The following is a 22,354-nucleotide window of genomic DNA, read 5'->3' as shown; positions in this document are numbered from 1 at the left end:
CTTGTGTAATAAAGAATCTGGTGCCTTGCATCATTAGGGCGAAGTTCCTTTTGAGACCTATTGCACGGTATGATGGTCCCTTCATCCTTTTGATTTTTCCCATTGGTAACCTAGGCTCAATTCTATTGATATGTGGAGGATGTTTTCCTTTGTAGAATGAGGAAGGTCCTATAAGGTGGGTAGTTTGACTTCTCAATCCTATTAGATCTTAATTACTGAGATACTGCATCCCATTTCTTGAGAGTGATTGCCCAAGTAATTTTCTAGTTTCATTTATGTTTCATTTTATAATTTAACTGGAGGTTCTGTGAAAGTTAATTTGTTCTAGATTATTCCTCACATAGCTTTCTATGCAAATTTTTTGTTGATCTCATTATGCACTTTAAATAAGTTTCTCTATCTCCCTCAGTGGAGCCATTTTTAGAAAATGTGACATTTCCTTGTTTTAACAACTTTAACATTTGTCTTGGCTTTTTTTTGGTAATTTTGCTAAAACAGCTGTGGCAGCTTCAGCTAACGGAACAGCAAGCAATTTAGCAGCAGCAGCAAATGGTCTCTTCCGTCCAATTGGAACACAACCACAACAGCAGCAGCAGCAGCAGCAACAAAGTAACAACTTGCAGTCAAGCTCGTTTTATGGCAGCAGCTCCCTTTCAAATAGTTCTCAGAGCAGTTCACTGTTCTCTCAAGGGCCAGGCCAGCCAAGCAACACATCACTTAGCTTTGGGAGCAGTAACTCACTGGGTGCTGCTATTGGCTCTGCACTTGGAGGATTTGGATCAGCAGGTGAGTAATGCCTAAGTCATCAGCATGTTTGCATACCATGGATTTCTATCAAACATGCTATGTCGAAGTATTTGCATCAGCCAAATATAACAAAAAATATAGCTGTAACAAAATCAACTTTTATTCATTGGCATCTTTGCAGTTTGGTGGAAAATGGGACTAAATAATTGTGCATGATTATCATTATTTGTACCATTTTCAGATTAATACTTGTCATAGAAATTATGCATATATCCAAATAAAATGTAGAACTGTATGTCATCTCTATACCCTTTTAAAAATCAATGGACAATTCTGTATTTTAAGGTGAAAAAACTTTTACTGTAAAATACAGAAAAAATAAATCAAATAAATGACTAATTTTTCAAAGCAAGTGCCATATCTTCAAAGAAGATATTGCTGCACTGCCCTGATATATAAACATCAATCAATTAAAAATGCCTTTACAGTTATTTTGTGTAACATTTGAAATGAAGTTCTTAGAATTTTACGTGAGAATTCCAGATGCATAAATACAGATAAATGAGAGTTTACTGCATCTGGCGGTGGTGGGGGGGACGATATGGTTATAAGCTCCGTGTAGATTTTGATATGGTTTTCATCTTGATTAATAACCAGATTAATACCAAATATTTCAATAATTAGCCCTTTGTTCTTTCCTGCTAGTTTCAAATTGCGCATTAAACACGTGTTTTTCGTTATTTTTGTATACAAAAGCAAAGTAAGAACTCAATGCATGTAGTAGAGGATTGTCCTGAAGGTAGAGACACCAACAGGTTCATCGGTATCTTCTGTCCTGCACCGTTAAATTATTCCAGATTGAGGATGGTTGAGTTCTTGCAAGACAAAAAAATCTTTAAAGTCCAGCCCGATTATCCTGAGTTATTACCATATTTTTGACCTCTTTTCTTTGCAGAAATTGTTCGGCCTATTTAAATAGACTTCCAGTTTTCCCCCTGATAACATTGTGTGAATCTTTTATTTGAAGAGCATGTTCCCTCTGCCTTGGCATTTTCTTTTAAGTTTTGTTCAAGATTTGACTGATTTTTCTGGTTCTGCTTTATTTTAAAAAGATTAGAAGTCATGTTTGTTTTTAAAAAAAAAAGCCTGGTCAAATTTTCTTCTAATCAGATGAAGATATTATTGTATCCTCGGCAAGTAACTTTCACACACTCAGAATGATGTGGACTGTAGTGTGCAAACAGGTCTCAACAATCATCAGAATCACCTTGTGAAAGAATTGATTTTTTAAATTGTGCTGACTGGCCAGTATTAACTATGTTGTCTCTGAATCTGCTTGATGTTTACTATGAATGAAAGAATAACAAAACTTGGGATTGTTCAGTACATCAGCGGTGTCTCTAGAGTTAAAACCAGGCCAATGATTTCATCAGAAAGAAATAGTTTTAAGTTGTAGAAAAGGGTCAGCAGTGGGAAGAGCAATGAGAATAGGCTGGGTGACACAAATGGTGGTGGTACTGGTTGGGAGAAGATGTGGAAGTTTGTTAACCACAGACAATCTTCTTGTGGACAAATGTATGAGGAGAGAGAGAGAAAATTGTTGGAATAGCAACAACAACAGTAACAACAGGTATAGCCGTTGTTGGAAATCCTGAAATGAGAGGATGTTGGAAATACTACTGGAAAGGCTGGTCTGCTGAAATTGTTGAATTCATTGATGCATCCAGAGGGTTGTAACAGTCAGGAATTAAAGTGATTTAGTTGGGCTAATGTTGGGCTTGCTCAGAACAACTAGAGCTGGATGCAGAACCTTCTCTTTAAAGTGATGTGTTTGGATTGAAAGGTTACAATTGGTTGGCCTTGAGATGATATCATTGCACCATATTGATACTATTTTATGAAATATAATTAATACTGGCATGGAGAGTTAAAGTATTAGGCAATTGGAATGTTAAGGTCACCCTTGTGAAATGAGCAGAAGTATCTCAACATTGAGCACTGAGTGCAGTATAGTCAATCAGAAGAAGTACAGGTAAGGAGTGTTTGAAAGGGAAGATGTTTAAGGGCAGGTGTTACATCATTTGCAGTTTCAGGAAAAGGGGAGTGGATGTTGGTGCACATGGAATTGTGAACCAAGTATTCACAGAGAGAATTATCACTTCGAAATCCTGGAAGCTGAGGGGAAGTAGTGTCATTACATTGAAATCGAACATGTTCTTCATTGCAAGATCATTAAATGTTTCCCTCTCCCCAGATCCGTCCATACTTAAAGTATTTTGAGTATGTTCTTAAGGTATTCAGCATTTGCTGTTTTTTTTTGGTTTTCTTTTTGTTTATTTTTTTTAATCTTGCACTTATGCACATTCAACACCTTAGATGTTCAAAATTACATTGATGAAAAACATTTCATTCATTGTTAGATAACTGTCAATGGCAAAAATGAAAAGTAGTAAATGAGCTATTTATTTGCATAATTGGAGGTGAAGAGCATAAACTTGTTTCCAGGGTTTGATCTGAAGTACACTGTGCTCCTATTGCAAACCAACTCTGAAAGTGTTGACATTTGGTAGTCTTTGGTCCAACTTTGCTATATTGAATAGTTTAAAAGTATTTGTGACTTCTAAAACTTACTAAAATTGTAGAAAACAATTTAAATTAATTTTCAAAACAAAATCCCTCTGCAAATGGTGCTTTCTCTTTGAACGCTTAATCCATAGCCTTACAGATCCCAAATGGAATTTTATACAAGGTCTCACCTAGTATGATATCGGAGAGGTGAGCCCCCCAGCTGTAAATTCTAAGGCAGATCAGCAAGATTGCTCAGAGTTGGGAAGTCTTCTAATTAACAGATTGACATTTGATAGCAGATGCACGAAAGTTACAGACTTTTGTTTTAATGGCTAAAAATAGGCAACTCCATTAAGAGCAACATTATTAGCTCGCAAGGTCTGACCTAAGATATATTTAGTTATTGTAAAGATACAAGTGCTACATAACCTTAGTTATGTTACTGAAACTTGCCCCCCGCCTCCCCACTTTAGTATATATTTTGTTTCCTTATGGCACCTAATTAACAGCTTCTTCAAAATCTAGCAATTTATCATTTCTGATATTAGGCATTACAGACATATATTTTTAAAATTCTCGTAGGTTATTTTTATTTAATTTCCACTGTTCTATCTATGCCCTGTTTCCAAAAAATGCTCTATTGTTTTGTAGGTTTTCTTTCATTTAGTTGTCCTTAAATTGGTTTTTGCTTTAAAGTTTAACCTCCCAGTGGAAAGTACTGTTACTGTTCTGTGAACATTGGTCAGTATGATTTTAAATGACAAGAAAGATGCCTAGACAAGAAGGTAGCAATTTAGCTGTTAATCATCACAGCCATTCCTCCTTGATTCTAATGTATCTTTATGGTTGTAGCAGTCATTGATGATAAAAAGGTAAATGTTTTTATTAGTCTTTATTCAAAATATTGATATTACAGTTGGCAGCTCTGGAAGCAGCAGTGTATCAAGACGAGATTCGTTGTCTACAGCTTCTGATCTGTACAAACGGCCCAACAGCAATTTGCCTCCAATTGGACAACAGTTCTACAACAGCTTGGGATTTTCTTCTTCGCCTGGTCCAATTGGCATGCCCCTTCCTAGCCAGACGCCTAGTCATTCTTTAACACCACCTCCATCTCTTTCCACACAGGGATCGTCATCTACTCTTCATCTTGGTATGTTTGCTATTCCATACTGCATGTTAGTTTGATTGAATGTGCATTTTTATTTGTATCTAAATTGTTAGCTGGTCTTGTGCTTCTTCTGTTCAGTCTCATGCAAAAGAAAACTACCTTTTTTGAGAGTTGCTTATTGTACATTCCAGATAAGATTGGTTTTTAATTATGATTTTGCAAGTTGGTTGGTTTATCATTTAATGTGGTAATCCTCAGCTATATGTTTATGCCAAAGAAAGTCTTTTTTTCTTAATGGAAAAGAAAGAGCCATTATCAGTAATTAACAGAAGCATGTCTTTTAATAGTGCAAATTATAAAGTGAATAGGTTTTAATTCTGTGGAATAGTATCATTTGCATTTTTTGTGCGTAAAAAGTGGAAGAGCTCAGTTATTTGGTAGTATGCAGCATTGTGCAAAAGTCTTGGGCACAAAAAACAAATTCCATGACATATGAGTGATACTAAGCCTGATTCTGATATGGGTCTCTATTTTGGATGAGAGCGGGTCAAGGGCAGGGAGAGGGGAATCGTGGCTGGGAAAGGGAGAGAGGAGAGGGGAGGGAGCAGGAAGCACTTGCGAGGCATTCTGTAATGATCAAAAAACCAATTTGTTTGGAATCAATTGTCCATACCTGATGGCTGGTGTCTCAGGGTTGGGTGTGTCTGCACCCACACCAACCCCACCCTTGGCACACTTTCTCTGTCACCTGTTCCACATCCCTCCCACTGCACTCCACTCGTCATCCCCAACATCCTTTGCTCCTGCCAGATTTACAAACTCACTTTCCATTCCACTTTGACAAATGCAGTACTGTGCAAAAGCCTTAGGCGCCCTAGCTATATATTTGTGCCTAAGACTTTTGCACAGTACTGTTTATGACATAGTTTTAGATAGGAAGGAAAGCGCAAGTTGAAGATAATGGTTCATATTCCCTTATTGTGAAACTTGAATTTTCATGCTGAGCAATTATATAAAACGTGGGCAGTCTTGTAAGATTCATCATGTATTTTCACTGCAGGTGGACTGACCAATGGCAGCGGTCGATTCATTTCTGCAGCACCTGGTGCTGAAGCTAAAAGTCGTAGTGGAATTGGTTCAACAAGTCTGTTCAGTTCTAGCAGCCAGCTGTTTCCTCCCTCTCGTCTTCGCTACAGCCGATCTGATATTATGCCTTCAGGCCGTAGTAGGCTGTTAGAGGACTTTAGAAATAACCGTTTTCCTAATCTTCAGTTACGTGACCTGGTTGGCCACATAGTTGAATTCTCCCAGGACCAACATGGGTCTAGGTAATGATTTGTGGATTTTTAAAAAATGGGTATATATTTTTATACTTAATATTGATTATTATATGAAGCATAATGATTATTTCTATGGTTTTAATGCCATGAAGGAAATCACAATAGTTACAGCATAGAGTTGTGGTGTGCATTTAGCTTTTTGTGTGCACAATGCTTGTATGCCTTAGAAATAGCTTTGGATATTGTTAGCTCATTTTGAATGCTAAATTCAGTCTGCCTACATTACTTGTGCTACTAGTGCATTCCAGACCTACTCTCTCACCAACAGTTTGGTGACGTAAGCAGACTATAGTCTCAGGCTTTTATTCACTATTTTTTGTTACATATTTGTTAGTGATTGTATTTAAATTTATGCAACTAATTCAGTGATTTCCAAGTCTTCTATTGGATCCCATGGCACCTATGCTCTGTTTAAATTATTCAGGAATAACCGATTTTATCTTTCTGAGACATACTAAAACTGCCACCAAGGAGGAAGATTTTCTATTTTTTATTATTATAAAGTTTTACCTTATAAAAAATATCATCTATTGGAGGTCTCAGGGTTCTTGGAGGCACATGATAAAGTAGGCCAAAGTCAGCATGGTTTCCTTGAGGGAAAATCTGTCGGAATTCTTTGAGGAAATAATTAACACGATAGTCAAAGGAGAATCAGTGGACATAGTGTACTTAGACTTTCAGAAGGCCTTTGACAAAGTGCCAAACATAATGCTGTTTAACAAGTTAATAGTCCATGATATTGCAGGAAGGATACTAGCATGGATTGGCTGACTAGCAGGAGGCAAAGAGTGGGAATAAACGGAGCCTTTTCTGTTTGGCTGCTGGTGCTCTGCAGCGGTCAGTGTTGGGACCACTTCTTGTTACATTATATGTCAAAGATTTGGTTGACAAAATTGAGCCTTTGTGGTAATTTGTAGACAATACAAAGATAGATGGAGGGGCAGGTAGTGTTGAGGAAGCAGGGTGTCGGCAGAAGGACTTAGATTAGGCAAAAATGTGGTAAATGGAATACAGTGTCAGGAAGTGTATGGTCATACACTTTGGCATAAGGAATAAAAGCATAGACTTTTCTAAATGGACGGAAAATTCAAAAATCCGAGTTGCAAAAGCCCTTGTGCAAGATTCCCTAAATGTTAACCTGCAGGTTGAGTCAGCGGTAAATGTGTTGTTAGCATTCATTCCAAGAGGACTAGAATATAAAAGCAAGAATGTAATGTTGAGGCTTTGTAAAGCACTGGGTGAGATATTACTTGGAGAAGTGTGAGCAGTTTTGGGCCTCTTAATCTCATGAAGGATGTACCAACATTAGAAAGGGCTCATGAGAATGACTCCAGGAATTAAAGGATTATCTTATGTGAACCATCTGGGCCTGTACTCGCTAAAATTTAGAACAATGAGGGGGATCTCATTGAAACCTGTCAAATGTTGAAAGGCCTAGAGAGAGTGGATGTGGAGAGGATATTTTCTGTAGTGGGGGAGTCTAGGACCAAAGGGCATAGGCTCAGAATAGAAGGATATGTATTTATAATGGCAAAGAGGAGGAATTTCTTTAGCCGGAGGGTAATGAGTCTGTGGAACTCGTTGCCACAGGTGGCTGTGGAGGCTAGGTGTATTTAAGGCGGAAGTTGATAAGTTGTTGATTTATCAGTGCGTGCAATATTCTAGGGAGAAAGCAGAAGGATGCGATTAAGAGAGAAAATGAATCAGCCACAATGAAATGCCAGAGAAGACTCGATGTACCGAGTAGCCTAATTCTGTTCCTATGACTTATGGTTTTTTGGTCACCTCAGCTTTGACAGCTACAGGGTATGGATTGTAATTAACTTGAGTATTTGGTTATGTAAAGAATACTACTCATTTGCCTGATGAAATATTTAAAACAAAAATGGATTCTACAATGCTATTAGCATATAGTCAATTATATTTTTTGGGGGTGTTTGTGGTTGTGTCTGACAGATTCATTCAGCAAAAATTGGAGCGAGCCACCCCTGCAGAACGCCAGATGGTTTTCAGTGAAATCCTGCAAGCAGCATATCAGCTGATGACTGATGTGTTTGGAAATTATGTAATACAGAAGTTCTTTGAGGTAGGCATATTTTCTGAAGCTTGCTTGATAATTATTTTAATATAATGGCTGTTTTAATTAGCTGTTCTATTCTGAAGATTTGGGTGTGCTAGTAACATCAGGGCCAAGAATGGACTGTCTCGTCCTTCAAAGTTCAAAGTAAATTTATTATCAAAGTACAGAATGCTACCATATGCAACCCTGACATTCTTTTTCTTGCAGACATTTGCAATAAATCCAATATAGCATAATTGGTTTGATAGCACCGATCTGCCTTGAAGGACAATGGAGTTTTTCCACAAACCTGGGCAGAAAGAATGGAAATCCTCGGGTGCCCAGTCGTCAAAGTCCCCTTAGCCTCACCAGTGTAGTCGAAAGGAAAGCAAAGCAATATGTTTGGCACCAGCTTGGATGCAGGAACTGCCAGAAGGATGTTCAGTGATGTGCAGCTGCCATAGGGGCTCCACTCCAGATTTTCTGTCTGGGTTTACTCCTGTAGTCTTCTCTCCGGAGGCTACCCAAAAGGCTGTGGGGCTAGTTACCCTTAGCCGGGGATCTGAATTCATGAGAACCGGTGGGCCTGCTTGCTACATGTTCAGGGGCCAGACCTCCTCCCTGCCCTCTGTAGTTCAGCCTGACTTTGACAGGAGTTCAGTTTCCATGTGTCGCCAGCAAGGAGGCACTACATGAGGCTTGCTATTGGAGGACTCTATATACTGGCAACGAGAGACTTCCACATTCAGCTCTCCTTTTCGTGAGACTGCTAGCCAGCGGTGGAAGCTGAAAGCGAGAGCAACAAGCACAACCCACTACACTACCACGTTAGATGTGTCACAACGATTTGACACACAATTCAGAATAATAACCGTTATAGAATCAATGGAAATCCACACCAACTTCGTGGTTCAAACAGTGTGCAAAAGACATAAACTGTGCAAATACAAAAAGAAAGTAGTAATACTAATAATTAAATAAGCAATAAATATGGAGAACATGAGATGAAGGGTCTTTGAAAGTGAGTCAGTAGGTTGTGGGAACATTTCAGTGATGGGGCAAGTGAGGTTGAGTGGTTATCCCCTTTGGCTCAAGAGCCCAATGGTTGAGGGGTAATAACTGTTTCTGAACCCGGTAGTGTGAGTCCTGAAGCTCCTCTACCACCTTCCTGATGGCAGGAAGACAGCATGACCTGGGTGGTGAGAGTTCCTGATAAATTGTGCTGCTTTCCTGCAACAGTGCTTCATGCAGGTGTGCTCAGTGGTGGGGAGGGCTTTATCTGTGAAGGGCTGGCCCTTTGAGCCTTCTCTGTCATAATGAATACTATAGCTGATTATTTTTTCAACCTTGTCTGGATCCCTCAATTCCTTTAGTGCCCAGAAGTGTAATAATCATTGTTTAATACATTGAGCTACCGCAGTATGGCAGGATAGAGAGTTCCAAAGTTCTACCACTAATCTGTACTTCCTTTAGTCATAGTCATACTTTATTGATCCCGGGGGAAATTGGTTTTTCTTAGAGTTGCACCATAAATAATAAATAGTAATAGAAGTAAGAGTGATCAGCAGCACTGGGGCTCCACAGGGGACTGTCTTGTCTCCCCTTCTCTTCACCATTTACACCTCAGACTTCAACTACTGCACAGAGTCTTGTCATCTTCAGAAGTTTTCTGATGACTCTGCCATAGTTGGATGCATCAGCAAGGGAGATAAGGCTGAGTACAGGGCGACGGTAGTACTACCTTCTCATTCGAACTTTTATTTGCTGGTATATCTGACAAGTTTTAATTATCTTCCATGAACATGGGCCTCTGTATGTTTTGGAACTGGGTCCTCGACTCAATACGAGACCACGGTCTGTGCACACCAGAAATAACATCTGATTCTTGCTGACAATCGCTACTGGCTTACCTCAAGGATGTGTGCTTAGCTTACTGTTATAGTCTGTCTACATCCACGATTGTGTGGCTCAAACACCATCTGTATGCTTGGTGACGAGGTATACAGGAGCGAGATAGGTTAGCTGGATGAGTAGTGTTGCAGCAACAACCTTGCACTGAACGTCATTAAGACCAAGGAGTTAATTGTGGGCTTCAGGAAGGGGAATTTGGGGGAACACAAACCAGTCCTCAGTGAGGGATCAGAAGTGGAAAGGAGCCATTTCAAGTTACCGGGTGTCAACATCTCTGAGGATCTGCTGTATCCTGGGCCCAACATATTGATGCAATCACAAAGACAGTGGCTATATTTCATTATGAGTTTGAGAAGAATTGGTATGTCACCAAAGACACTTGCAAATTTCTACAGATGTATCATGGAGAGCATTTTAACTGCTTGCATCACCGTCTGGTATGGAGGGGCCACTGACTGCATAGAATCGAAATAATCTGCAGAAAGTTGTAAACACAGCCATCTCCGTCATGGGCACTAGCCTCCCTGGCATCAAGGATTCATTCAAAAGCTGATATTCTTCATTAAGGACCCCCCCCCCATCACCCAGGACATGCCCTCTTCTCATTGCTACCATCAAGGGGGAAGTACAGAAGCCTGAAGACATACACTCAATATTTCATGAACAGCTTCTTCCCCTCTGCCATCAAATTTATGAATGGATGATGAATACTATAATCAGTAGTTTTTTATATTTTCTTTGCACAATTTACAGGTGTCCCCTGTTTTTCGAACGTTCGCTTTACGAAACCTCACTGTTACGAAAGACCTACATTAGTTATCTGTTTTTGCTAACAGAAGGTGTTTTCACTATTACGATAAAAGGCAGCGCGCGAAAAAAAGCAGCGTGCGCACCAAGCAGCCAAGCGCCTTCCCCCGGAACTGCATTCTAGCCGGCATTGCTTAAACACGTGCCTGTGAGCAGCCGTTAGCAAGATGAGTTCTCAGGTATCGGAAGAGCCTAAAAGAGCTCGTAAGGGTATTACACTTAGCATAAAACTAGACATAATTAAGCGTTTTGATAGTGGTGAACGAAGCAAGGACAAAGTGAGTTTGGCTTGTGGAAGTTGACGAAGATGATATTGAAGAGGTTTTGACATCCCATGACCAAGAACTGATAGATGAAGAGCTGATGCAATTGGAAGAGGAAAGGATAACAATCAAAACCGAATGCCGTAGCTAATGGACGGAAGGGAAGTCGTCCAGGAACTGAACATGAAGCAACTGTGTGAGATTTTCGCTGCAATGATAAAGTACAACTTTAATTTTGAAAGGGTACGTCGCTTTAGGGCATATTTGCAAGATGGTTTGAGTGCTTACAGAGAACTGTATGATAGAAAAATGCACGAGGCTAGCAGTCAAGCATATTGTCATTTCTCAAGCCTTCCACAGCAGATGATGAACCTCACCCTTCGACATCGAGGCAGGCAGACATAGAAGAAGATGACCTGCCTGCCCTGATGGTAACAGACGACGATGAGATGACATCTCAGTGTCCCACCACCCCAACCCCCGGGCCTCGGACAGATACTGATTCGCGGAGAATGCAGCGGTAGCTGGGAGGCATCCAGCACATCTTTAAGAAAAAAAAGCCGAAATAAACAAGTTAATTAATTAGGTACCACCCAGCACGTAAATGTCAGCCCAGATCAGAGGCGATTGCCGACTGCGTCGCCTCTGAACTGGGCCGACATTTACGTGCCGGGCGGCACCTAATTAATTAGCTTGTTTATTTCAGCTTTTTTCTTAAAGATGTGCTGGGTGCATCCCGGCCCCCGCTGTATCGCTGCATGCTTCGCGGTTCGGTATCGGTTGGTGGTGGGGGCCACTGCACCACCCCAACCTCTGACGACTCAGCCTCACACACCAGTGTGCTTGGCGCTGTCTTCCCAATTCCGGTAAGTGATAACGACACTGTACATACATTAAGTGATAACGACACTGTACATACATTATTTCTACTTTATATAGGCTGTGTATTTTTATGCATTATTTGGTATGATTTGGCAGCTTCATAGCTTAAAGGTTACTGGAGAGAGTGTTTTTGCCGAGAGCACTTGCACTGTTTTTGCAGAGAGCGCTTGTGTGAGATATTCGCTACGGAGAACAGTGCAGCAATAATTGTAGAGAAGTATTTCTACTTTATATAGGCTGTGTATTTATCATATCATTCCTGCTTTTACTATATGTCACTGCTATTTTAGGTTTTATGTGTTATTTGGCATGATTTAGCAGGTTACTTTTAGGTCTGCGAATGCTCACAAATTTTTCCCGTATAAATAAATGGTAATTGCTTCTTTGCTTTACGACATTCCAGCTTACGAACCATTTCATAGGAACGCTCTACCTTCAGATGGCGGGGGAAACCTGTACTTGATTTTTTTTATATATGCTTATTGTAATTTAGAGTTTTTTTTTGCTGTCACAAAACAACAAATTTCACAACTTATGACAGTGATATTACACCTGATTCTGATTCTGAAGACAATTCAGAGTAATTGTTTAATTGTGTCATGTCCTTAGTTCTACATTATAATTTCTCCTTGCCCTATTTGGAAGGGGCCCACATTGATGGTCCCTTTTTCTTTCCCTTTTTCGTATCTATATTTTTTTTTAAATCTCACAGTTATTTTTTTTGTTTCTAGCTAGTTTTGTACTCCTGTTCTGTCCCATCTTTAAGTCAGTTTATTGCTGCTTTGCCAAATTATGAAATGTTGCCAATCCCCAGAACCGCTGCTATTTCAGTCAACTTCCAACATACCCTGCGATAATAATGTATTTAATTTCTTTGGTAGGCATACATGTATCACTTTACTTTGTAGATTTTTTGCCTTGTAGGAAGAAGTACTACATGGTGTAAATTTTAATGAGAATACAATGTGTATATTTTGTGGGCTGTGTACAGTTTGGTCTTCATACCCAAGGAGGGGAGTGTTTGTTGAGAGGAATATTCTCATTCTCACTGAAGATTAGATGAAATGAGATGTTATCTCATTGATACAAAAACTTCTGAGTAGGACTGGCAAGGTAAATGCAAAGAGGATATTTTCTTTGAAAGTAGAGTCAGAGAACTAGAAGGAGAGTAGATTTTATATACATGGTTATAGGTAACGCCCTTGCTCACTTACACTGAGATGCTGTCAGTAGTTTCTGAATTATTGCTGTGGTTGGTTGATGTTGATGTAGTATTAGGTTGGAAATTCCAGAATGTTAACCAGTTTGTGAAGACAAAATGATTTGAAGTGGGGAAAAAAAGTATCCAAATAACAGTCACAAATAAGAGAAAATTTGCAGATGCTGGAAATCCAGGCAACACACACAAAATGCTGGAGGAACTCAACAGGCTTGAGAAGGGTCCTGCTGAAGGGTCTTGGCCCGAAATGTCAACTGTACTCTGTTTTTTTTTCTCCCCATATATGCTGCCTGGCCTGCTAAGTTCCTCCAGCATTTTGTCTGTGTTGCATCCAAATAACAGTGATGTATCACTTGGAGCCAGTATTCACGCAGTATGACTACACTTGTCTTGAGTGACATGCTGTCAATTTCATCTAGTTGTATTGCTTAAGCTTATATGTTTTATGCTACAAATCAAATAATTTGGATAACTGAGCTTACCAAATATTGTCACTGTACGCATTTTAGGAAGTTAACAAGAGGTTCACATGTAGTAAGGAAAGGAAATTAACGCATTTACCATAGAGTACCTATTCCTGTCATAGGCTTGTAGCCAGCTTGTGTTCCAGTGACTCCCACTATGTGAATGATGCAGTTGAGACTCAGGATCATTGCTGAACTTTTCAAGATGGTCACTTCTTGCTGCTTGTGTTGTGCAGTTGTTACCTTCCACTTATCAAAGCAAAACCAGACTGCATTCAACGCACATGATTGAAATGTTCAAAATCCAGCAGAACCTCAGTAAACCACTAAGTCCTACAAACAATCCCTTAAGCTTGTATTCTTTGTCTCCTCTATGATCATCTGCTTAATTCCCTCTTCTATGCTTCATGCTCCAATCAAATATCAGTCCATAGTTATGGTGAAATATTATTATATCTAAAAACGAAGGAAACAAATGTGCATCTCCAGTGGATCACATATAGCTGGTAATGTATTCGTTGTTTTAGAAAGAAGTTGCTGAATGTGTAATTTCTTTAGCTGTTAACTTGATCTTTTCCTTTTTTTTAATTTGTGAAGTGTAAGGTCCTCTAAATTTGAAATAAGGCAAGCTAAAGGCAAATAAGAAAAAAGTTATGGTAGCTCTGATCATCTTCCCTTCTGTTTATTGTCATAAGGCCTATAAAAATGTTTAAATTATTTTGATAAATATGTTTAGTTGTCGAATTGAGCTTTGAACAACTTATGGCACTTCTACAAGCAAATATATTGGGAATGTTGGTTTCCTTTGGCAACCAATTACCAGCGCTTCAGTGCCGGTGATGCTCAATGCAATCTGTTTTACATACTTGCTTAAATTGTTAGGTTGAATATCATTACTTAATTTCTGGCTCATGATTTCTACTCTGCTTCTCACTCGCTTGTGCACTCTCACATTTTGTAGTCTTTGAGTTGCTGGATTCACATATCATTTGACTTGAAATTTATGGTTTGTTTCAACCTTTTCAGTTTGGAAGTTTGGATCAGAAGCTAGCTTTAGCCCAGCGTATCCGTGGCCATGTTTTACCTTTGGCTCTCCAGATGTACGGTTGTCGTGTTATTCAGAAGGCTTTAGAATCCATTTCAGCAGACCAGCAGGTAATTGTAAGTTTGAACAGATTTTTAAAAAAATAATTATACACTATTAAATATTGCAGTATTTTTCTCATAAATTCTGTTTCTAATGGTGTTCTTCTCATTCCAGAATGACATGGTAAAAGAATTAGATGGACACGTTTTAAAATGTGTTAAGGACCAAAATGGAAACCATGTTGTTCAAAAGTGTATTGAGTGTGTGCAACCACAGTCACTCCAGTTCATCATTGACGCTTTTAAAGGACAGGTGAGCAGTTACCTTTGTTTCATTATGACCAATGAAACTCCTTTAAAGTAAAGATAACCATATCAAGTACCATGCTACATCTATGCCTTTATTTCCTTTTAGTGGTTATACCTCATCCCAAGAGGTGAAACACTTATGTGGTGATGAATTATTCTCAAGTACCAAAACTGATAAAATTAAAGAACTCTCTTAAACTATCACTCAACATAGTTTTACTAAATAGTAATTCCAGATTGAACCCCTCACCAAATGTAAAGCGATTGTAGTATAATACAATGTGTATATTGCTAGTCTGCTTTTAAAGTGTAACTCTCACTTCGGCTAGCGGCTTAATATAGGGGGTTATAGCCCCCAGCCCGGCTAAACTTAAGAAATCTCGTTTGGGTGGATGTGTCCCCTGTTACAAATCAGTACCCTGAAATAACACAGTACACAATATGCGATTAAGCTTTATAATTCTCACTTTGACTATACAATTAGTAAAGAAACAAAAAGGGAAAAAGGGCCCAATCTTATTAAACAGTCTGTTGCACAATGTTGGAGCTCTCTGATAAGCCGATTATCCACCATTGGCCTCCTCCGTCGTCGCTGCCCTTCAGACCCTCGCTCCAAGCCCACCCTGTCCGGCAGTCTACCAATTTTCTCCATTTGTGTCTTCTCTCCATACTTCATTCTCCCCAGCAAAAGACCGCGCGAAAATCTCTCTTCCAGACTCACATGAAAGAACAACAGCATTCCAACCCTGTTATCTCTAGTCATAACCCAAAAATTGCTGCAACAGAGAAATCATTACATTATCAGTGAAACCTTACAGCATGTTACGCAGCAGTGAAACCCTACAGCATGTTACAAAAGGGAGCAATGAATCATAGGGAGAATGTTCACAAGCTTTTAATATGCATTCTCAACAAGTGAAGGTACCAGAAATACATTTTTGTAAAATTAAGACAATAATATGACAATATTATGCTTGGCATACTTTTATGTGATCAGTGAATTACTTGTCTGACAATATAAGTATAGGTTGTTGGTACCTAGGCAGATTTTTTTAATATAGCTGAACAAGGTCATTAAATAAACAACACACATAAAAGTTGCTGGTGAACGCAGCAGGCCAGGCAGCATCTCTAGGAAGAGGTGCAGTCGACGTTTCAGGCCAAGACCCTTCGTCAGGACTAACTGAAGGAAGCTTCTTCAGTTAGTCCTGACGAAGGGTCTCGGCCTGAAACGTCGACTGCACCTCTTCCTAGAGATGCTGCCTGGCCTGCTGCGTTCACCAGCAACTTTTATGTGTGTTGCTTGAATTTACAGCATCTGCAGAATTCCTGTTGTTTGCATTAAATAAACAAGTATCTTTACAATTTTAGTAGCTGAATTTTTCCGGAATTATATCCTATACCATTGTTTCCAGCTAAGCAAGTTTTTTTTTATTAAGCATTCACTTGAATGGAAGTTCTAAAAATCCAAATATAATCAGACTAGTGTATATCAGATAGATAGACAATTTTTGTTGCAATTGTGATTAATTATATTTATCCAAATATTCAATTTAAAAGGAATATTCCTCAACTGAATATTGTCAATGTAAATCTTGTCTGCTGCTCAAGTGCAGTGAAAAACTTACTTGGAGCAGCATCATAGACACATAGCATTGTATAAGCAATATTCACAAGAAAAACATAAATATACAGTGGCTCAAAAAAGTATTCAGCCCCCACAGCTATTTTCATATCTTACTGTCTCATTTCCAAAATTTAAAATATATTGAAGTGGGACTTTTTTTGGAGCTAATCGACAAAACATTGTCAAATCAAAAGAAAAAATCCAAAACCTGTCAACAATATATTAATAATTATAAACCTATATTATGAGGCTGAAAACTATTATTCCCTTTGTAATTACGCTAAGTTTCTCCTTTCCAGATGTAGTATTACTAACTCACCCAGTTTGTTGATGCAGTAAATTGGAGGATCATTTTCAATGAATTCATTAGAATAAATACTCCATCTGTATGTAAGGTCCAACAGTATGATAGGTTGTCAACAGAACAAACCAAAATGAAGACAAAGGAGCATTCCAGACAAGTCAGGGGAATGTTAATAGAGAAGCACAAATCTGGGGAAGGGTACAAAACCAAAAAGCACTGAATATAGCTTGGAGCTCTCTGCAATCCATCATGAAAGAGTGGAAAAATTATGAAGCCACAACCACACTGCCTAGGTCAGGCCTCCCCTCTAAACTTAGTCACTGGAGAAAAATGGCGCTTGTAAGAGAGGCTAATGTGATGTCAACAGTCAGTCTGAGTTGCAGAAATCAACGGCTGTAACTGGAGACGAGGTTTATGGCTCCACAATCTCTATGGCTTGCACAAAACAGGTCTTTACTGAAGACTGGCAAGGAAGAAGTTTTGTCTAAATAAAGTGTACCCTTGCCCATAAAGACTTAGAAGATACTGTGTAGATATGGTAGAAGGTCTTGTGGTCGGATGAGACTAAAGTGAAACATTTTGGCCTGAACATTAAATGGTACATGTGGCGTAAATCTAATACATCACATCAGCCAGGTAATACCATTCCTACTTTCAAGTATGGTGGAGGTAGCATTGTGCTATAGAGATGCTTTTCAGCAGCAGGGACTGGAAATCTGGTCAGGATTGAGGGGTAGATGAATGCTGCTAAATACAGAGAGATTATGGATAAACACCTGCTAGCTTCTGCCAGAAATCTTAAGCTTGGCAAGAAGTTGATATTTCAGCAGGACAACGACCCAGAGTTCACTGCCAGTCAAGAGTCCTGACCTTAACCCGATCAAACATCTCTGGCAAGACTTCCAGTCTGCTGCCCACTGCTGCTCATCAACTAACCTGGCACAGCTTGACCGATTTTTGCAAGGAGGTAAATCTTGCTCCATCATGTTGAGCAAAGCTGATAGAGACTTATTTTAAAAGACCACTGGCTGTAACGGCTGCTAGAAATGGTTCAATTAAGTACTGAGCAAAGGGGATGAATACTTTTGAACTGCTGACATTTCAGTCTTTGAATATTTAATTTTTCATGCGTTACTATTTTCCCTGTTTTTGGGCTCCACTGTGGGGGGAAAGGAGAATAAAAATTCTCAGTTAAATTGATTGAAATCCCTGGTTGTAATATTCCTTTTATATGTATAAAGGGTGGGGCTGAATACATTTACAAGGCGCTGTAAATTATGCCCAATGTTTTACAAGACAACGCAATGAGATCAATAATCAAAGTCCACTTTGTTCATAGTATTGCCAAACTGTAGTGATTAGAGTTTTGTTGCTTGGTTCAAGAACTAAAGAGCTGAAGGGAAGTAGTAATAGTATTAGGCAGCCTTCGATCCCAGGGGATCATGGGTTTGCGCCTCTGGTGGACTGTGTCCTCTCCAGGGCACAAGCCTGGGTAGGGAGATTTGAAGGCAAGTAGCTGTTGCTGAACCTGATGGTGTGAGACTTTAAACTTTTGTACCTTTAACCTGATGGTGTGGGAATTCAGATGTCAGTACCTCCAACCTGATGGTGGCTGCAAAAGGATGCCATGGTGGAGATCTTTGATAGATGTTGCCTTCTTGAGGTAGCTGCACTCAGTTTCTGTGGCTGACCACTGCATTTCTGGTCCTCCACCTTGCCTTTTTCTTTGTGCTTCTTCAGAAGAGCTTCGACAGCACATCTTGAAACTCCTGCTGCTGCAAATATTCTGCTTCGGAGAGGCCTTTATAATACAGGATGACTATCTTGTTGCTGTATTCTTGTTATTGTGTAAGAATTGATGATTTGAAGGTTAAACTGTCACACCTACCACCCCCTCACCTTTTAGTTTCGTTGTCCAGTTTGATTCCTTCTATACCATTTCTGTTTCAGTTAATCAGTTTAGTTCATTCAACTCATGTTATTGATCATTAGCACATGTTTGTTATCTTTGTTTAATTATGCACTGGGCGATATACCTACAAAGTAATCAAGTTTTTATTTGAAAAGTTTAGTATGTTCATTTCTTTAACAAAATACAACATTTTTTTGAAAAATGAATGTTTAGTCATCTAAAATTTGATATTTTCTACTGCACACTAATGCAAAAGACAAAAAATAAACATCTAAAACAAAATTGATATGAAAAATCTAGGGTGCTTGAGACTTTTTACACAGTACTGTACATTTTATTATGTATTGCACTGTACTGCCACAAAACAACAGATTCCACAACATATTAAACCTGATTTTGATGCTAAGTAAAGATGCTGGTATGCTTTTCTTATGATTATACAAATGTGCTGCACCCAGGACAGGTAATCAGATTTGTTAGTATCCAGGATTTAAAGCTGATGGCTCTTGTGTGAATTTTTTTTCTGAGAACTGAAATCTTAAGTGTAGAAAATGATTCCAAGATTTTGTTTTTACTAATTTCCATACTTGATAAAATGTGCATATACCTTTTGACACTTAATTCTGGCCCTTATGGCTAAAGGGATGGGGGGGTATGGAAGGAAGGCTGGTAGTCACAGTCATAGTCATATTTTATTAATCCCGGGGGAGATTGGTTTTCGTTAGTAATAGAACCATAAATAGTTAAATGGTAATATGTAAATTATGCCAGTAAATTATGAAATAAGTCCAGGATCAGCCTATTGGCTCAGGATTCTGAGTTGGATGATCAGCCATGATCATACTGAATGGCGGTGCAGGCTCAAAGGGCCGAATGGCTTACTCCACCTATTTTCTATATTTTCTGTTTCTGAAGGCAAACCTTTCTCTTACTTTCATAATTGCTTTGGACTAAGGGCTGCAACAAAGTGCACTTTTATTTAAAAGTGTAAACAAAGTGAGTTTTTACTTTCATATTGGACTGTTAAACAAGCAAGAAAGTAGCATAATTGAAATAAGATTCTTATTAAGAACGTTAATAAACTTTGGAGGCTGACGCTGAGAACGATTGGAGCTCCGGGGCGCGAGGGTCTAGGTTCAGGTCCCATGTTGGCGGCCCGGTAGGGGTCTTGGACTGGCCGTCTCATGCTTACGCTCCATTTGCAAACAAAAACCTCCAGATGAGAGTGACAATAACAAGAAGAATCATGCCAGCTTGGACATCACCTGGATTAACAAGGTCCATGCCAGTGATTAGGGATCCGAGGACCTTCTGGCGAGAAATTGGCTACTGGAACAAATCATAGATAGCCGAGATTGGACAACATGGAATTAATGGAATGCTACTTTAGCAGCAACCCACATGAAAGAGGATACATCAAGTCCACGTGGGGACTTTGGCAACAACGAAAACCATCATCCACATTCACAGAAAAACAACTGGTTACCTAGCAATCAAACGTTGTCGCTAGAGGATTGCTATCACATCTTGAATTGGAAAACAAACAATCATGATGCACCACAGCAATATTGCTGCAGAACCAAGCTGATTGGAAAATATGAGTTCAAACCCCACCTCCACAACTCACAGATGGTGCAAAGGTAATAGCATCACTTGTACACAGGAAATGCAAGTTTGAACCTCAACTGGGGGCATATTGACGCTGGCTGCTGCAACCAAAGAAAAGATCGAGGCTAAACTGGCGACAGTCAAGTCAACGGACCAATCCCTCCCCCCCAGATTTAGTGATTAAAATTCCATCAGACAGCATGCTAGAAACACTGCTCACAATTGCAGCCTCCAGTATAACAGATCAATAACCTGATATATGTATCAACACCAGCAGTCCTAGAAATGCTGGGCTACAAAATAAAATACAGTGGAATGTACTGTTATAACTCCCTGTGGAGACGACGATTAGAAGCCAAGATGAAAACCACAGGAGTGGAGATCAGCAGACTAAGGCTACGTCCACACTACGCCGGATAATTTTGAAAACGCCGGTTTCGAGTAAAAGCAACAGGCGTCCACACTAAGCGTTTTTCAAAATATCTCCGTCCACATTAGGCGGATATTTGGGCGAATCTCCTCCTACTGGGCATGCGCAGGACACGCAGAAAACAAGCGAAGAGGAAACGGTGTACTTCGTGTGCGGTTGTCCGGTTACAGAGTAGAAAAACTTTAAAGGAATTGCTCTTGGCTCTCGCACAGGAGGACATAAAACTTAAAAAAAAAACAAATACTGGAGCGTATGGAGGCAACCGACAGGGAGTTCATGGACAGTATGACCCAGCTGACGACGAACATTGAAAAACTAACTCTGTTACATTAATAAAGCACCTTGTTAAATGTATAAAACATCTGCATCAGCGTTATCTTGTATCTCCATACAATGTTACATTAGGCTGTTACACATCTATTGTCAGAGAAGTACTTGCATAAATAGGTAAACCACCTTCATACAAGCAAGGACAGAAAACAGGGGATGGGTCAACTGGCTTCAGTCTCGTCCGTCTGTTCTGAAATTGTTAGGTGGTGGCGTTCAAGAAAACAACGAACATCTGTTCCAGCACATCATGACAGCGTTTTTAAATAGTCAAAAAAACTCACTTTACAATTTAACTCTCACGCCGTTCACACCAACTGCGCGTTATAACAGCTTGCGCAGTACCAAGCAGAAGCAGAAAAAAGCATTGTTGTTGAGGTGTTGTCATGACAGCGTTTTAAAATCTCTCCGGTTACCCCGTACACACTACGCTGGATATTAAGCGTTTTCAGATTTATTCACTCTGGAGAGTGTTTTCGAAAATCTCCGTTTTTGGGGGCTGAAAACACCGTTTCAGTGTGGACGGGAGGGAAAAACGAAGAGAAAAAGCTTCGTTTTCAAAATTATCCGGCATAGTGTGGACGTACCCTAACTGACCTGCAGAAAGGTGGGTACACCAAAGAATCATCTCGGCTACTAGGAAATACAGAGGCATGTCCATAGCCAAAGCCCTGGAAACTGCTAAGCAACAGTTAACAGCTCTGGCTATCAGACCACAGAGGTACAGTAAGGACGTAGATGCCAAGCAAATAAATGCACTCTTCTCCAAAAAACCGGGGAAAGTATTCGCACAGTTCCAGAGCAACAACATGCCAGTACCTGAACCAACCAAAATGGCAACTGAGAAGTACTGGAAGAGTATATAGGAGAAAGAAGCATCACATAACACTAGAGCCCAATGACTGAAAGACCTACAAGCAAGCATCTGCAATCTCGCAGGGGAAGAGCTAGTCACTATCGCAGCAATAGATGTACAGCAACGGGTAACAGGTATGAAGAACTGGACATCACCTGGGCCTGACATGATCCACACCTATTGGCTGAAGAAACTAACAGCATTACTTGGCTCAAATGAACCGGCTGTTTGAAGCAGGCTCCCACCCTGACTGGCTAACTCAAGGAAGGGCAGTATTCATAATGAAGAATCCTCACAAAGGAGCAACACCATCAAACTACCAGCCTATAGCCTGCCTTTCAACAACATGGAAGCTCCTATCAGGCATCATAGCCACCAAGCTGAAGGAACGTGTGTGTTAATTCCTGAGTCCAGCTCAGAGGGGGGGTTAGTAATGGAACCAGAGGCTCCAAGCACCAACTGTTGGTAGACAAAGTAGTCATTTGAGACTCCAAGACCAGGCAAGCCAACCTAACCACAGCTTG

General features: G+C 39.7%; 1 protein-coding gene across 4 annotated transcripts in view; it reads left to right on the top strand.

Moving 5' to 3' along the window:
• LOC134339795 (pumilio homolog 2-like) overlaps nt 1–22,354 on the top strand; it is a 125,218-nt gene that overhangs the window by 90,709 nt on the left and 12,155 nt on the right. For 3 of the 4 annotated variants that reach the window (XM_063036587.1, XM_063036577.1, XM_063036598.1), the window contains 6 exons: nt 499–786; nt 4,232–4,468; nt 5,487–5,754; nt 7,723–7,852; nt 14,398–14,532; nt 14,633–14,770. In XM_063036587.1, coding sequence (XP_062892657.1) covers nt 499–786; nt 4,232–4,468; nt 5,487–5,754; nt 7,723–7,852; nt 14,398–14,532; nt 14,633–14,770 — 1,196 coding nt within the window. The remainder of the gene's footprint in view (nt 1–498; nt 787–4,231; nt 4,469–5,486; nt 5,755–7,722; nt 7,853–14,397; nt 14,533–14,632; nt 14,771–22,354) is intronic. The other variant, XM_063036609.1, reaches the window with a different exon arrangement.

The sequence above is a fragment of the Mobula hypostoma genome, chromosome 2 (genome assembly GCF_963921235.1).
Source record: "Mobula hypostoma chromosome 2, sMobHyp1.1, whole genome shotgun sequence".
Classification (NCBI taxonomy): domain Eukaryota; kingdom Metazoa; phylum Chordata; class Chondrichthyes; order Myliobatiformes; family Myliobatidae; genus Mobula; species Mobula hypostoma.
Note: the sequence above shows the minus strand (reverse complement) of the source record. Positions and strands in the feature narration are given on the sequence as shown.